General features: G+C 42.5%; 1 protein-coding gene across 1 annotated transcript in view; it reads right to left on the bottom strand.

Annotated features, from left to right (window-relative positions):
* LOC126230762 (caspase-like) overlaps positions 1-18,182 on the bottom strand; it is a 92,174-nt gene extending 73,992 nt beyond the window's left edge. The window contains exons 1-2 of the mRNA XM_049942410.1: positions 18,154-18,182; positions 14,973-15,262 (exon numbers count right to left, since the gene is read on the bottom strand). Of these exons, the coding sequence (XP_049798367.1) occupies positions 14,973-15,262; positions 18,154-18,182 (319 nt within the window). The remainder of the gene's footprint in view (positions 1-14,972; positions 15,263-18,153) is intronic.
* Positions 18,183-18,679: the final 497 nt, after the last annotated feature.

Here is an 18,679-nt window from a genome sequence, read left to right as displayed (position 1 = left end):
TTATAATATGTAGCGTCTTTGATTCATAATCAAAACGTCTTCGGTCCGGGGTTCGATCCCCGCCACTGCCTAAATTTTGATAAATAATCGGCATTGGCGGCCGAAGACTTCCGGCATAAGAAGTCAGCCTCATTCTGGCAACGGTCTTGTCAAAGAGGGCGGAGGAGCGGATAGAGGTTCAGGGCACTCTCTTGTCCTAGGGGTGGGAAATTGCCCCTAAAGGCGGAAGAATCAGCAATGATCAACGACATGAGGATGCAGAAGGCAATGGAAACCACTGCATTAAAGACACGTAACGTGTATCCACAGGACATGTGGCCTGTAATTGAAGAAGTGTCATGATGATCTCTCCATTGGCAAAAGATTCCGGAATAGTCCCCCATTCGGATCTCCGGGAGGGGACTGCCAAGGGGGAGGTTACCATGAGAAAAAGATTGAATAATCAACGAAAGGATAACGTTCTACGAGCCGGGGCGTGGAATGTCAGAAGCTTGAACGTGGTAGGGAAACTAGAAAATCTGAAAAGAGAAATGCAAAGGCTCAATCTAGATATAGTAGGGGTCAGTGAAGTGAAGTGGAAGGAGGACAAGGATTTCTGGTCAGATGAGTATCGGGTAATATCAACAGCAGCAGAAAATGGTATAACAGGTGTAGGATTCGTTATGAATAGGAAGGTAAGGCAGAGGGTGTGTTACTGTGGACAGTTCAGTGACCGGGTTGTTCTAATCAGAATCGACAGCAGACCAACACCGACAACTATAGTTCAGGTATACATGCCGACGTCGCAAGCTTAAGATGAACAGATAGAGAAAGTGTATGAGGATATTGAAAGGGTAATGCAGTATGTAAAGGGGGACGAAAATCTAATAGTCATGGGCGACTGGAATGCAGTTGTAGGGGAAGGAGTAGAAGAAAAGGTTACAGGAGAATATGGGCTTGGGACAAAGAATGAAAGAGGTGAAAGACTAATTGAGTTCTGTAACAAGTTTCAGCTAGTAATAGCGAATACCCTGTTCAAGAATCACAAGAGGAGGAGGTATACTTGGAAAAGGCCGGGAGATACGGGAAGATTTCAAATTAGATTACATCATGGTCAGACAGAGATTCCGAAATCAGATACTGGATTGTAAGGCGTACCCAGGAGCAGATATAGACTCAGATCACAATATAGTAGTTATGAAGAGTAGGCTGAAGTTCAAGACATTAGTCAGGAAGAATCAATACGCAAAGAAGTGGGATACGGAAGTACTAAGGAATGACGAGATACGTTTGAAGTTCTCTAACGCTATAGATACAGCAATAAGGAATAGCGCAGTAGGCAGTCCAGTTGAAGAGGAATGGACATCTCTAAAAAGGGCCATCACAAAAGTTGGGAAGGAAAACATAGGTACAAACAAGGTAGCTGCGAAGAAACCATGGGTAACAGAAGAAATACTTCAGTTGATTGATGAAAGGGGGAAGTACAAACATGTTCCGGGAAAATCAGGAATACAGAAATACAAGTCGCTGAGGAATGAAATAAATAGGAAGTGCAGGGAAGCTAAGACGAAATGGCTGCAGGAAAAATGTGAAGACATCGAAAAAGATATTATTGTCGGAAGGACAGACTCAGCATACAGGAAAGTCAAAACAACCTTTGGTGACATAAAAAGCAACGGTGGTAACATTAAGAGTGCAACGGGAATTCCACTGTTAAATGCAGAGGAGAGAGCAGATAGGTGGAAAGAATACATTGAAAGCCTCTATGAGGGTGAAGATTTGTCTGATGTGATAGAAGAAGAAACAGGAGTCGATTTAGAAGAGATAGGGGATCCAGTATTAGAATCGGAATTTAAAAGAGCTTTGGAGGACTTACGGTCAAATAAGGCAGAAGGGATAGATAACATTCCATCAGAATTTCTAAAATCATTGGGGGAAGTGGCAACAAAACGACTATTCACGTTGGTGTGTAGAATCTATGAGTCTGGCGATATACCATCTGACTTTCGGAAAAGCATCATCCACACAATTCCGAAGACGGCAAGAGCTGACAAGTTCGAGAATTATCGCACAATCAGCTTAACAGCTCATGCATCGAAGCTGCTCACAAGAATAATATACAGAAGAATGGAAAAGAAAATTGAGAATGCGCTAGGTGACGATCAGTTTGGCTTTAGGAAAAGTAAAGGGACGAGAGAGGCAATTCTGACGTAACGGCTAATAATGGAAGCAAGGCTAAAGAAAAATCAAGACACTTTCATAGGATTTGTCGACCTGGAAAAAGCGTTCGACAATATAAAATGGTGCAAGCTGTTCGAGATTCTGAAAAAAGTAGGGGTAAGCTATAGGGAGAGACGGGTCATATACAATATGTACAACAACCAAGTGGCAATAATAAGAGTGGACGATCAAGAACGAAGTGCTCGTATTAAGAAGGGTGTAAGACAAGGCTGTAGCCTTTCGCCGCTACTCTTCAATCTGTACATCGAGGAAGCAATGATGGAAATAAAAGAAAGGTTCAGGAGTGGAATTAAAATACAAGGTGAAAGGATATCAATGATACGATTCGCTGATGACATTGCTATCCTGAGTGAAAGTGAAGAAGAATTAAATGATCTGCTGAACGGAATGAACAGTCTAATGAGTACACAGTATGGTTTGAGAGTAAATCGGAGAAAGACGAAGGTAAGGAGAAGTAGTAGAAATGAGAACAGCGAGAAACTTAACATCAGGATTGATGGTCACGAAGTCAATGAAGTTAAGGAATTCTGCTACCTAGGCAGTAAAATAACCAATGACGGACGGAGCAAGGAGGACATCAAAATCAGACTCGCTATGGCAAAAAAGGCATTTCTGGCCAAGAGAAGTCTACTAATATCAAATACCGGCCTTAATTTGAGGAAGAAATTTCTGAGGATGTATGTCTGGAGTACAGCATTGTATGGTAGTGAAACATGGACTGTGGGAAAACCGGAACAGAAGAGAATCGAAGCATTTGAGATGTGGTGCTATAGACGAATGTTGAAAATTAGGTGGACTGATAAGGTAAGGAATGAGGAGGTTCTACGCAGAATCGGAGAGGAAAGGAATATGTGGAAAACACTGATAGGGAGAAGGGACAGGATGATGGGACATCTGCTGAGACATGAGGGAATGACTTCCATGGTACTAGAGGGAGCTGTGGAGGGCAAAAACTGTAGAGGAAGACAGAGATTGGAATACGTCAAGCAAATAATTGAGGACGTAGGTTGCCAGTGCTACTCTGAGATGAAGAGGTTAGCACAGGAAAGGAATTCGTGGCGGGCCGCATCAAACCAGTCAGTAGACTGATGACAAAAAAAATAATTTATAATACTACCAGTCAGATGTATAAAGAATTTACCCGTGAATAACACTAATAACATGCGGCAGCGTCCATGCACCTGTAAATGCAGAGCTCTTTCATCCGATCGGAATAAGTCACGACCCACTCCAGATCTGAATCCTACGTCACACACCACACCTATAATCCAACACGCACATAAAAACAGCTTACCTGTCCAAGGTTACGATAATGTCAAACGGGAGTGTATCCATAACCAGAACTGACGCCACTCTATCATCTTCCAAACTCCTGTAGACATGAAAAACACTGATTTGCCTGCAACAAACATTGACCGAAGATACTGCTATTGGCTCCATTTATGCAATCCGACTTCCTCTCTCTTCACGAGCTCTTGAAATAACTGCCATCTCTGCCGTTCCTTCACCTTCACTCACGAGTAGAACACACCAACTCGCTGCCAGCTATTACAGGCGCTCATCAAGAGGTTACTCAGAGCAAAATGACTCCCAGACAGGAGATAGACACGCGCCAAGCTCAATGGTACATTAACAATAAACGAACAATAAACTCAAGTAAATACCCGTGGACTTCCCATCTAGTTAACATACCAGGGACTCACTCCAGCCGGCCGAAGTGGCCGTGCGGTTAAAGGCGCTGCAGTCTGGAACCGCAAGACCGCTACGGTCGCAGGTTCGAATCCTGCCTCGGGCATGGATGTTTGTGTTGTCCTTAGGTTAGTTAGGTTTAACTAGTTCTAAGTTCTAGGGGACTAATGACCTCAGCAGTTGAGTCCCATAGTGCTCAGAGCCATTTGAACCATTTTTGACTCACTCCACACTATCGACTCCTCCAAAGCAACCAATCTCTTTCTGACAATCTTTCCGTTTCCTACTCCAAGACACGCCTGCTAATCCTGGTAATGACAACTCTGACCACATTACACAGGGTGGCGCACGAAATGTGTTACCAATTGTTTCTTTCACAATTTACGACCTTGAGTAAAAATTACCTGGTCCTCCGGGTTGGGGGTTGTGCAGTGGGCCAGCTCCTCACTCACATAAAAACATAAAAATGCTAAAAAACCTAATAATATGCCTCGGAAAAATTGGAACTTTGGACGACGAACTGGCGATGAGAAACGGAAAATTATGTTTGGATGCTGGAATGTGCAAGGTATTTCCACTAAAATAAATTTACTACCTGCAGAACTTGACATGTTCAACATGGATGTTGTCGTACTCTCTGAAACAAAGAAGAAAGGCCAAGGAGAAGAAGAACTTGATAATTATGTACATATCTGGAGTGGGGTATCAAAAGCAGTAAGAGCCAAAGCAGGAGTCTCCATTATGATAAAGAAATCATGGAAAGAAAGAATCACAAATTGGACATTCATCAATCAACGTATTATAACTGTTGAAATGACATTATTTGCTAGGGAAGTTGTGATTATTGGCGTATATGCACCCACGAACGACACAAAAGATAAGGAGAAAAAATCCCAAGAAGAAAGGAACTGATTATCATGGGGGATCTGAATGGAAGGGTAGGAATTAGAGAATCTTGTAGAATAGTAGGAAAACATGGAGAGGACGAATATAATGACAATGGGGAACGATTGATTGCAATTTGCGAACAATTTGATCTAAAAATTACCAACACATTTTTCAAACATAAGGACATTCATAAATATACTTGGCAACAGAACACCAAAGAACTTCGTTCTATAATAGATTATATCATCATTAGGCAAACAAGTAGTTTCAAAGCAGTAGACGTCAGATCTTATAGAGGAGCCCAGTGTGGATCAGACCACTGTCTAGTTAAAATGAAGTCTTTCTGGCCATGGAAGAATGCAAGGAGTGATACAAGTAACATAAATAAAACGAACCAGACTGAGAAAGATGAAAATTTACCTTTTAATATTGACAGCCTACAAGACGAAAGTATCAGAACACTCTTTGCGGCCAGGATGGAAAGGAAACTGGTTGAATCATTTGAAGGAAGTACAGAGGAAATATATGACTATATAAAAGCTAATGTGAAAATCATGGCAACAGAGGTGTTGGGTAAAAAAGATAGCAACCACAACCGTGCAGCAGAGTGGTGGTCAGAGGAACTAGAGGTCCTCGTTAGAGAAAAACGAAATGCGTTCCTTCAGTGGTTCAATGATAAATCGGAAGAAACAAGATCAATATACAAGGAAAAGAAGAATGAAGTGATGCAAAAAATAAGGATGGCAAAAAATGAAGCATGGGAAAGAACATGTGCCAAGGTGAATAGCAAATTAGGATTTGGGAGAGCAAAAGAAGCATGGTCAGTATTGAAAGGGCTTCGACAGGATACAAAAAGCAAAACTAATCTCCAACTGATAACACAAAAGGAATGGGAAGTGTATTTCCAAAAATTATTAAATGAGGACAGAGAAGAATATCTAGAAGAAGAAACAGGGGAAGATAAAGGACATGAAGATGATGAGATCCAGATTTTAGAAAGTGAAGTACTTCAGGCGTTGAGAACAGGAAAGAATGGTAAATCACCGGGACCACGCAATATCAATCTGGAGTGTCTAAAATATGGTGGTGACAAAATTGTGAAACTGATAACACAGCTCTTCATCAAAATGATACATGGAGATTCAATACCCAACGAGATGAAGCTAGATTACATTAATACAATATTTAAGAAAGGGGATCGCAAAATTTGTTCAAACTATCGAGGAATTTGTGTTACAAACACATTAATGAGAATTTTTGCGAAAGTAATTAAAAACAAACTGGAAAAAAATTTTAGAACCCAAGAAGAACAATGTGGATTCACGGCTGGGAGATCATGTGTAGACCATATTTTCACATTACGACAGATTTTGGAGAAACATAGGGAGAAATCAAAAAATATAGGATTAATTTTCATAGATCTAGAAAAAGCGTATGATACTGTTCCAAGAAAATTACTTTGGAGAGCACTACATATGGCAAACATAAACCCTTCCTTGATTAAAATAATACAACAGATGCATAAAGATAACATTTGCCAAGTGAAAGTTGGTAATAAACTTTCACAGAAATTTAGAACAAGCAAAGGCCTTATACATGGCTGTCGCATGTCACCATCATTATTTAAAATCTACACTCCTGGAAATTGAAATAAGAACACCGTGAATTCATTGTCCCAGGAAGGGGAAACTTTATTGACACATTCCTGGGGTCAGATACATCACATGATCACACTGACAGAACCACAGGCACATAGACACAGGCAACAGAGCATGCACAATGTCGGCACTAGTACAGTGTATATCCACCTTTCGCAGCAATGCAGGCTGCTATTCTCCCATGGAGACGATCGTAGAGATGCTGGATGTAGTCCTGTGGAACGGCTTGCCATGCCATTTCCACCTGGCGCCTCAGTTGGACCAGCGTTCGTGCTGGACGTGCAGACCGCGTGAGACGACGCTTCATCCAGTCCCAAACATGCTCAATGGGGGACAGATCCGGAGATCTTGCTGGCCAGGGTAGTTGACTTACACCTTCTAGAGCACGTTGGGTGGCACGGGATACATGCGGACGTGCATTGTCCTGTTGGAACAGCAAGTTCCCTAGCCGGTCTAGGAATGGTAGAACGATGGGTTCGATGACGGTTTGGATGTACCGTGCACTATTCAGTGTCCCCTCGACGATCACCAGTGGTGTACGGCCAGTGTAGGAGATCGCTCCCCACACCATGATGCCGGGTGTTGGCCCTGTGTGCCTCGGTCGTATGCAGTCCTGATTGTGGCGCTCACCTGCACGGCGCCAAACACGCATACGACCATCATTGGCACCAAGGCAGAAGCGACTCTCATCGCTGAAGACGACACGTCTCCATTCGTCCCTCCATTCACGCCTGTCGCGACACCACTGGAGGCGGGCTGCACGATGTTGGGGCGTGAGCGGAAGACGGCCTAACGGTGTGCGGGACCGTAGCCCAGCTTCATGGAGACGGTTGCGAATGGTCCTCGCCGATATCCCAGGAGCAACAGTGTCCCTAATTTGCTGGGAAGTGGCGGTGCGGTCCCCTACGGCACTGCGTAGGATCCTACGGTCTGGGCGTGCATCCGTGCGTCGCTGCGGTCCGGTCCCAGGTCGACGGGCACGTGCACCTTCCGCCGACCACTGGCGACAACATCGATGTACTGTGGAGACCTCACGCCCCACGTGTTGAGCAATTCGGCGGTACGTCCACCCGGCCTCCCGCATGCCCACTATACGCCCTCGCTCAAAGTCCGTCAACTGCACATACGGTTCACGTCCACGCGGTCGCGGCATGCTACCAGTGTTAAAGACTGCGATGGAGCTCCGTATGCCACGGCAAACTGGCTGACACTGACGGCGGCGGTGCACAAATGCTGCGCAGCTAGCGCCATTCGACGGCCAACACCGCGGTTCCTGGTGTGTCCGCTGTGCCGTGCGTGTGATCATTGCTTGTACAGCCCTCTCGCAGTGTCCGGAGCAAGTATGGTGGGTCTGACACACCGGTGTCAATGTGTTCTTTTTTCCATTTCCAGGAGTGTATATAGATATTAGCCTTAGAACATGGTCTCGTAAATGTAATAGTAATGGATTAGAAATAAGAGATGGTGTTTACCTACATCATTTATTATTTGCTGATGATCAAGTAGTCGTAGCACAAGATGGGGAGGATGCTAACTATATGTGCAATCAACTAGCAGTAGCATAGAAAACTTGGGGTTTGAAGATTAATTACCAAAAAACAGAACACTTGACTAATGATTCAGATGAGCTATACATTGAAGGAAAGAAAATCAAAAAGATAAACACTTTCTGTTATTTGGGATCCATTTTAGAAATCGAGGGAAAATCAGAGTCAGAAATCAATAAAAGAATTTGTAGCGGACGGAGGGTCATTGGGATGCTTAACTCAGTCTTATGGAGCAGGAATGTAATGAGCAGAACTAAAAAATTAATATACAAATCCATATTAGAGACTGTGGTTCTGTATGGAACGGAGACCTGGACAATTAACATGAAGCACATTAAAAAATTACAAGCTCTAGAGATGGACTTTTGGAGAAGATCTGCAAGAATCTCCAGGAAAGAAAAGATAAGGAACACCGAAGTAATAAGGAGAATGGAAATAAAAGAAAGAATATATGACGTAATGGATAGGAAGAAATTACAGTGGTACGGACATGTACGACGAATGGAGAAAACCAGAATATCCAAAATTGATACTGGAGTGGAAACCGGAGGGGAGAAGAAGAAGAGGACGACCTATGACCACCTGGCTCCAAAATGTACAGCACACAATGAGGAGAATGGGCGCAGAGGAAGAAGACACACAAGATCGAAACACCTGGAGAAATATTTTGAGATTATAGTTTAAGAACGTTTATTGTTTGTATTGTAATTTCCAAGTAAATTATTATGTTGGAGGTAAGCCTCTGTAATGAGGAAAAGCTCAAAATAATAATAAAAAAAATTTACGACGCACGTTAGATATCCCACTGGGATCCCTACAGCAGTACCAGCAGAGCTTGGAAAAACAAATGAGTTACAAAACGACGTGTAATTCACGATACTGCTGCTAGGAGACTAGTAAGCAGCAATGGCTGACAATGGAAGACTGACGATACAGCAACGATCGGCAATTGCGTTACTTTTTCATGAAATGAAAAGCCTTGTTGTGACTCAGAGGCGTTTTCGACAACAGTTTAACACACCATGGGTCCCTTGCAAGAAGAGCATCCACAGGTTGTACGATAAATTTGTACAGCAAGGAACAGTATTGGAAGCGAAGCGACCTCGGCATAAGCCTATTTGTTCGCCGGAGAATATTGAAGTGTTACGAGTTGCTGTACAGAGAAGTCCCGGGAAAACGTATAGAAAGGCAGCAGTGCAACTGGGAATATCCAGACGCTCCGTTAAACGCATTCTTATAAGTGTATATGTACAAGATGACCTGTGCACAGGAGCTCACTGAAGAACACAAGCAGCAGAGACTACTGTTTGCTCAGTGGGCGGAGGATAGGGAAGAAACTCTCAACAACGTTTGGTTTTCTGACGAGGCGCATTTTCATTTAGACGGTGTGGTTAACAAACAAAATGTACGCTTTTGGGCCACTGAAAACCCACAAGTGCTTCATGAACGACAACATTATGCTCCGAGGATTACAGCGTAGGCAGCAATTTCCAGTCACGGACTTATTGGACCTTTTTCTTTGAAGAAACTGTGAACAGCGAGCGTTATTTGAGCATGCTTCGCAATAGCTTCATTCCACAGCTTCTTGCTACTGCCTTGCCCTTCAAAACGCAGTGGTTCATGCAAGATGGAGCAGGGCCACATACTGCAAACACTGTGTTGGAGTTTTTATACGAGCATTTCGACATGCGGATCATTTCGCTCAGACTTCCAGGTCGCTTCAGTGACGGACAAAATTGGCCCCCCAATAGCCCAGACCTCAATCCATGTGACTTTTTTCTTTGGGGGTACCTAAAGGAAAAAATTTTCCCGAAACGTCCACGTGATTTAATGGAGCTCAGAAGACTTATTCTTCAAGCTTGCAGTGAAATTATGGAAGACATGTGCCGTAGAGTAATCACTAACTTCAGTGTTCGTTGGAAGGAAGTTAGGAAGCGAAATGGTGGACATATTGAGCATGTGCTGAGTTAGAACAAATCTCCATGGACGGCTCTTCATTGTAGTATATGTTCCTTTCAGATTGTATTGAAATTAAGTTTATATTCAAAAACAAAATGGTAACACATTTCTTGCGCCACCCTATAGCTCCATATGCCCGTGAGCACACTGACACATCAGCTGGCTCCTCTCTCCCTCCTTCCCGACTTCCACTTCTTCACGCCTTGGGCAGATGCAAACTCACCAATTTCGGCACAAGACAATAAAATCTGCTGTTGCAAATAAACACTACACAACATTCAGTCCTGCCTCCCCACATTGACATCTACACCTGTGCTGTGCAATTCACCTTATGCTGTGTGGCGGTGGGTGCTTTCAATAGCATTGTAACTGCCCCCTTCCCCGCCTTTCCTGTTCCTGTCGTGAATGGTCCGTCGGGACAACTATTGTTGATAAACCCCCAAGTAAGCTCGAATCACTCCAGTTTTACCTCACAGTCTTAGGGGTAGCAATATACTGTGTAACTCTTCTACGACTGTAGCCCCTCGGAATTTCAACGGTAAGCCGCAGCGTTAAGCGCAGTTCCTCTATTGTAACGTCTGCTGCTAGAGTTGGATGAGCATCTCCGTGACGTTTTCGCACTAATTAAACGAACCTGTGACGAAACGCGCTGTTCTTCTTTGGATTTTCTCTATTTCCTCTATAAACAATAAGAGTCTCAAATTGATGATCAATACCCAAGAAGCATTAGAACCAAGGTTTTGTAAGCAATTTCCTTTATGCGTGGACTACAATTCCTGAGGGTTCTGCCAGTGAATCTAAGTCAGACATACGCGTCACCTACGACTAATTTTATTTGATCGTTACACTTTAAACCGTCCCTTACGTACACTCCTAGATATTTATTGAATTTAGCTGCTTCCAGTTGTTCTTCGTCAGTCGTGTAATCATGTGATAGTATTTCTCTCTGCGTATTTATAGGCAATATCATATACCTGTTTATAGTGAGGGGTATCTGCCAATCCCTGCACTAAGGGTTAATTCTTTGCGGGTCTTCTTGCATGTCGCTACAACTTTTATGTGCTGTTTGCTTCACGGCAGCGACATACTTAGTTTCTGTCACATTACAAATAAAACTACTAGCCGCATATATGTAAAATTATGTGTTATATGCTGCTGAGACTATGTAAGGTGCAAAGGTTCTATCTACGATGAATGTTTGTCTAAAGTGGACTGTTGTGATACGTAATTCGAGGCTCAGCACCACGTTTCATAATCGCAACCTATGAGTGTTATGTAATGGTGAAGTTTTGGGGTCTTTTACGATGTTAGTGTAACGAAGACAGTCGAACTTCAAATATAGATCACCGTGCGCATACACTACAGACATCTGATTTTCAATGATAATCAGTAAACATATCTGCTTCCTCCCAAACGCCTCTCAGATAATGACAACCACAGAATAATTACAATTTTTGTTTCTTTTATGAAGTCACATCTACAGTTGTTCATCTTGGGCAGCATTTTCAAGTTGAATGGAAAAGGATATGTTGAAAATAATGGTCATGTTGCACCATATTCTACCATACACCACGAGGTGTCTTGATGACGACAGATATCGATGTAAGGCGTGGTGTATAGATGTGGACTCACCACTATAATACGAAAACACGTAGATAAAAAGAAATTTAAAGTCACGTGGTACGAGATGGGAGAGAGGGAAAATCAGTGAGGCTGTTACAAATATGATGGCTATTTGGAAGCCGCCATGTTAGAAGCAATTCACAATTTTAAAAACATTTTCTTTAAAAGGTACTGTCCAGCTTCAGTTTACTGTACTTAAAGACCGCCGTCACACCACCACCAGAAATTGCTGTGCATATAATCGATAGTTTCAGTCATGACACAATCTTCAAGATCTCTACACATTTTCAAATGGAAACGGAGTCATTTGGCATATAAAATAAGTCAAGAGGGAAAACGATGGCGCCTTTCCTTTAAGCACACTGTGACGGTACGTCACATAAATGTTGATATTTTTATCGGTTGTAAGCAATGAACAATATTGTGAAGTGTTAAGTATGAACTAAAAATTATTTGTAAACAGTTAACGTATTCTATGAATATAATTAGTATAAAAGATACAGTTAATGTCCTTGAAAAAAATCCTGATATGCAGCGATAATTTAAAAGTAGTATATTTACCTAAAACATATCTATGAAAATAAAAAAGGGTCGCTAAGAGACGCGATTGTATGGGCGGGGAGGACGGACGTTTTGTTTCGCGATAGGGAAGGCAGCCATTGAGCGGCTACACATATTTTATGTAAGTTATTCTGTATTCTGCTAAAATAAACTAATTATTGTTATCACAAAATGAATTTCTTTGTAATAGTTGTCACCTTAAATGGTCGCAGCGGATAATTATTTTTAATAAGCATTTTTTTCCGTAATTTGCGCTGCGGAAAGCTCATCTTCCGATGCAGCCTCTGGTCTGCCATTACGCGGCGAAGTATTAATTTATTTTTCAAAGTGTTAACAGTAACCGTAAATGCGAGAGATTTCGTTGTAAGAACCTTTCTAAGTCCAAAATGGCTCTGAGCACTATGCGACTTAACTTCTGAGGTCATCAGTCGCCTAGAACTTAGAACTAATTAAACCTATCTAACTTAAGGACATCACATACATCCATGCCCGAGGCAGGATTCTAACCTGCGACCGTAGCGGTCGCTCGTTTCCAGACTGTAGCGCCTAGAACTGCACGGCCACTCCGGCCGGCCTTTCTAAGTTGCAACAAAAATGAACATTAACATTATAGTTCATTTTTTAAATTATACAGATCCCACGAGTTCAGTAAGTTTTATCTTGGCCGCTCCACGGCAACAATCGAAATTCTCTCGAGCCTTGCTTTGCAATCAATAACTAGAAATTAACAAAATTACATTCAATTCAGTTAACGGCAACTTTATTTTAATCATCACGTTAGTAATGTAAAGTTGGTACATGAATAACAACGGCCCTTCAAGAATGCATTTCATATTTACTTATGCACGTAAGTAAAAGTGATAAGAAAAGATAATATCCCTGATAGAAAGAATCATGATCTAACAAAAAAATTCACCTGATAAATTAAAAATAAAAATATATATAATTTTTATATATATATGACACAACACACCCACCAGGGTATCCGAGAGCGCTAACGTGATGCTTCCTAGACTCGGGTAGGCGCGCCGGCCCCGGATCGAATCCTCCCGGCGGATTAAGACGAGGACCGGTGTGCTGGCCAGCCTGGATGTGGTTTTTAGGCGGTTTTCCACATCCCTCTAGGTGAATACCGGGCTGGTCCCCGCGTTTCGCCTCAGTTACACGACACTCAGACATTGGAACACGCTCGCACTATTCTATTCATTACACTCGACACAGACAGTAGGGGTACACTAATTCCATCCTGGGGGTTACAGGGTGGTGGCAGGAAGGGCATCCGGCCACCGCTTTCCACTAACCTTGCCAAATACGTTCCTAACAATACCGACACTGTGTCAGTGCGGGACATGGCACCAGTGAAAGGAAGGAAGAAAGAATGTAACAACACCTTTACTCATTCTCAGAGTATGACTAATGTTTCTCTCTTTCAGGTGACGTTAAAGCCGATGTCGTTCATAGAAATCGAGCAGAACCAGTTCGTCCTGATATTAGGAGAGAGGAGCGCCGTGTTGTCACAGACGATTTCAACCAATACTACCCGGAAAGAACACCCATGACCCACAATGTGGTGGCGAAATTTCCCACGACATTCTGTGAAACTGATATTGTCACAGATAAACCAAAAACTGCACGATAATCAACGGCTATGGATGAAGCAACATCAACCGCTGTTCTGGTTGTTCAGTAGTAATCCAGGTTGCAGCAATAGGAATAATGGCCCCACATAAGCTGGCAACCTTTCAAAACGCAAATAGGTAAATAAATAAAACCATAGATACTGGTCATATGTTAAACTTCACTGGATGGCGCACCAAAAGATGGGGTGTGGTGTGGAAGGTAGGGTTGTTGCACTGTGAGATCCTCCTTCATTCAGGGTGCACTAATAGCAGGTATTAAACGAAGATGTGATTCCGTCGCTGCTATCTGAAGGTGGAATATTTGCATCTGTCTTTGGTCATGACGGTGCACCACCTCATTACGGGCTATTTCTCTGAGCATACCTGGATATGGATAGGTCACAGAGGTCCAATGGTGTGATCGTCATATTCCCTGATTTAAGTCTGTTAGATTTCCATCTGTGAGGATATGTGAAAGCAATTGTGTTCATAGATCTTGCTCTTCTGAGAGAGTGAGTTGCTGATGGTTGTACTACCTTTCCGGTACCATGTTGGTTGAAGTTCATGAGGAATGGGTGAAACGAATAGCAAAAACCTTATAACGTGCTGGACAACAGTGGAGTACTTCCAGTAGCTTTTATGTATTGTCACCAGCGTTGCTCTTTGCAAATGAGACGTAACTCTACAATGAATTAAGCTATGCTCAAACGAAACAAGCTATTGTTTCTCTTTTATAATTCTCTGTGTGTCACACGAGCCCTTTTCCATTAGAAAATTAGCTGTTGAATGCAGGATGGCGGTTTACAAAATTTGAAAATAGGTAGGGGACTTGCAGATTGTCACTTGACTGAAGCTGGTTGTAATTAAATGCACAATATAGCAGGTTTTGGCGGTTTTGTGATTCCGTTCTTCACGAACAACGAAGCTGTGTAACAATGTTTACAGAACGTATTTTGTAAATCATGAGTTTCATCGAAGATGGCCGTTTCCAAAACGGCCATGATATTGGTAACATAGCCTTACAGGTTTTTCCCTCCCCCATCTCATACTACTTTACATTAAATCTGTGTTGATCCATCGTTTTTGTTATAGGAGGATTGTTCCATCCTGTGAACTGCCCGGTATAGTATTATAACCACGTGGTGGCTTACCAAGCACTGATGTAGATGTAAACTCCTTGCTTGAGAGCAAATATTTTTTTCACTTACCATACCTGAGTTCGCTGCATATTTCCTCATGACACCGATCGTTGAAACACAGAACTTCGAAGCCGAGCGTTGTGAATGTGTTCCGGAGTGCGTCTCTGTCGACTTCCGTGCCGTCTCTCACAGCAGGCTGGTAGTCTCCGTCAGCGTGTCGCCGAACATCGAAGTTATTGTGACTGAAGACGAGCGCCACACCGCGCTCTCGGTGTCCCATGAAGTACTCCTCATCGTTGACAACAGAACTTAGCAGGTCATGGAGAGTAGGTGCCGGATTCGCTTGATGAATAAAGACTCTAAAAGAAAGAGGTCAAAAATAGTAAAAGTAATAGTAGTCGAGCAAGTTCACTACTACAATATCATGTAGAGGAGGCTTTGTTGCATGTTACTCCAAAATGAAAGTGGTATATCTTTGATACCTGAGACGCCACATAAGTTCAAAGTTGATTCTCTTCTCAGCATCAGCGTTAGTCGAATTTCGTGTAACATTTTGCTGAAATGTCTATTTCAGCTCTGTTTGATGCAAGGTATTAAGCAATATTAGTCTGTATAACGGTTTCATTAATTTATACTAAAGAGTCTCAGAAGTCAATATCAAAGATATGTCCACATAAAGGTCTCCCCTGAAAATTTTTTTACCGAGAACTAGAAAAAAGTTATTGTTATTCAGGAATTTCCGAACTGGGGAATATAGCTTATAAAGTAAAGTCGAATGGCACGAATGGCTGGGAGACCCAGAAGGGTAGGTTCAGCAGCATAATTGGAAAGGGTTCCCCCGTACTTCGCGCCCGCAGGCACTTTTCCTTCACGAAATAAGAGATCTGTGTGCATACGTGTATCTTTTAAGTGTAGATGACTGTAAGGGGTGTGTGTGTAGCGTAGTGTCTTTGATGGAGATGATCAGAGAATGGATAGGATGAGATCTAATGCCGGCACAAGGCCTGCACCTCTCAAAGAGCATCAAGGACGCCGCAGAGATTATCGTCACCACCCGATGGACGGATCACCATCAACAGTCACATGCTCTCACTTCATGCGACACAGCGGAGGGGTTTGGTATTTAAACCAGGGGCTGTAAGTGGTGTGTGTTTAGCGTAGTGCCCTGTTCAGATGATGAGAGAATATAGAGGATGATATCTGGTGCCGTCACATGGCCTACTCCTCTCTAAGAGCATCAAAGAAGCCGCAGAGCTTATCGTCCCCACCCAATGGATGGATCACCATCAACAGTCACATGCTCTCACTTCATGAGACACACAGTGGACAGGTTTGGTATTTAAACCAGGGATTGTAAGGGGTGTGTGTGTAGCGTAGTGTCTTGTTCAGATGATGAGAGAATAGAGAGGATGAGATCTGGTGTCGGCACATGGCCTACTCCTCTCGAAGACCATCAAAGAGGCCGCAGAGCTTATCATCCCCACCCGATGGACGGATCACCATCAACAGTCACATGTTCTCACTTCGTCCGACATGCCGTGAACAAAAGCGTCTCTACACGCAGCCAAGAAATTTACTGGGTGATATCTTCCGTCGACTGTATAACATTTTATAGATCCGGTATTTGCCCAGGGACTATTTATAACCGGTGTGGCCTGTTGGGACGCTTTTATACAGTCACTTAAGCCCTTGCCCCCACGCTCAATCTGTAGCTTATCCATTTTTTCCCCAAGATCTTTTTCCGCTGTTTCGATTTTATATTTTACTATTACAACTTCATCTGCAATTATCCCCGTATCCACTCGGACACAATTTAATTTATCATCAACTGCGTTTTCAAGGTTACCCATAATTTTGTAAACTTCCTCTTTCACAGCGGAACCTATTTCAGTCCTCTTTGTAAGCATATCAGTTCGAATCGTACTGATATTAATTGCCACTTTAGCATGGTAAGGGCCCTAAGTGGTTGTGTGACTAGGGATAAAAAGTCAAGGTAGGTATAAGAGTTCGAGTATAAGTTACCTTATGTTTGTGCGCACTAAAACATCCAATGAGCTGATCCTTCACTGTACATTACTATAGTGTTCCATTACAGTGATTGCGCAGTGCGATTGCATATTGGTAGGTGAATTTGCAGGTAGAATTGCTGGACTCTGTCATTTCTTTGTGGCGATGATAGATACCAATTCCAGAATAGTTCCAGCTCTTTATCCATCCATCCGAGGCATTGGAAAGTGTCAGGAAAAGCCTCTCTTGGAACCAGCACAATACACAACTTTTAAATGAGCAGTTGATAGTTTGGTAGCTCATCCCCGACAGACTCTTGGTTCCACCTTTTTTACCTAGGCCAACCACAATTTACGCGCGCTACACAGTTCCGTTCCAAAGGAAACCACAACACCTTTTACATACAAAACAACTGAGAACTCTAAGTGAAGGTCAGCAGTTTACATAACAGCAAACAAACATTTTAAATAAAACAGAACATTTGGAAATATTGGTAGTCTACACAAAATTATTTAAATAAAATTATTTAATTTTAAAGATAACCAAAGATATTATATGAGGAAGAGAAAAGATCATTACAGAGATTATACTTCATTACAGTATCGAATTAATCGTACACTAATTACCAACGTTCATCGATGGGATGTTGAACAAAATAGAAAGCTAAATGAATCAATAAAAGGTATGCAATGTCTAAGCTATGGTGTTACAAGTCCTCAGTGTCGATTTCCACTACAAACGACGGCATCACCATGGCAGAGGGTACCATCTCAGATCAGATAAGTGCCTGCGCAAATAGTGAGATAGTGTTTGGCCCTGAAGTTCAAGCTCCATTGATAGATCTCGCGAATATAAAACAGTCACCTAGTATATGTAATACTGGAAACGGAAGTGAGCCGGTTAGTTCGAAATCAGAGCGCGAAAGTGTAACTAGCAGCAATTCAGGCAAGAGGAATTAATTGCAAATGGCAGTACTTATTGGTGTCGATAGTCCAGCAATTAAATAAAATATAAGTTGAATAACAGGGAAACAATAGATTCCTACTTCACGTAATTACTTATGAGCAACAACATAGCTCGCGAGATATTCACTTCCAAACGCATACTACGTCTTTACTGCATAAGCCACGGAAATCTCACATGTGCACAAGTCGGCACTACGAAATATTTCTGTCTCCCGCGGCCACGCGCAAACTGCTCCACACTCCAAGTCTATTCCGTGACTCTCCGTCCAGCACCGTACTGTCCAGCACCTCCCGTGTCCTCGGCCATGCTCTCCTGGACCTCTCCGTGTCCTGTGCCACCTCTTCTCCCACTTCCATCCTGTCTCCCCATTCACGAGCGCTGTGATTGGCTAGAGCGCTCCCACAGTGTCTTCAAGCCAACGCACAATCACAAATATAATGAAACACATTCGAAATATTGGATTTACATGTAAATAACTTGAAATTAAATAAATATTCATACAGGTGGACCATGAACATGCTCTAACACACCTTATTAAATACATAAGCAAATTAAATAAACGTATCAAAGGAACAGAACAGAAGGTAGGCCAGTAGCCTAATGTCTCTGTGCTTTCTAAAACACAGTAAATATTTAACCACTTTCTTCAAGAATAGTATATATCAGATATAGTCAAAGACATAGATGAACAAATATACACTCCTGGAAATGGAAAAAAGAACACATTGACACCGGTGTGTCAGACCCACCATACTTGCTCCGGACACTGCGAGAGGGCTGTACAAGCAATGATCACACGCACG

Source organism: Schistocerca nitens, chromosome 1, assembly GCF_023898315.1.
Source record: "Schistocerca nitens isolate TAMUIC-IGC-003100 chromosome 1, iqSchNite1.1, whole genome shotgun sequence".
Taxonomy (NCBI): Eukaryota; Metazoa; Arthropoda; class Insecta; order Orthoptera; family Acrididae; genus Schistocerca; species Schistocerca nitens.
Note: the sequence above shows the minus strand (reverse complement) of the source record. Positions and strands in the feature narration are given on the sequence as shown.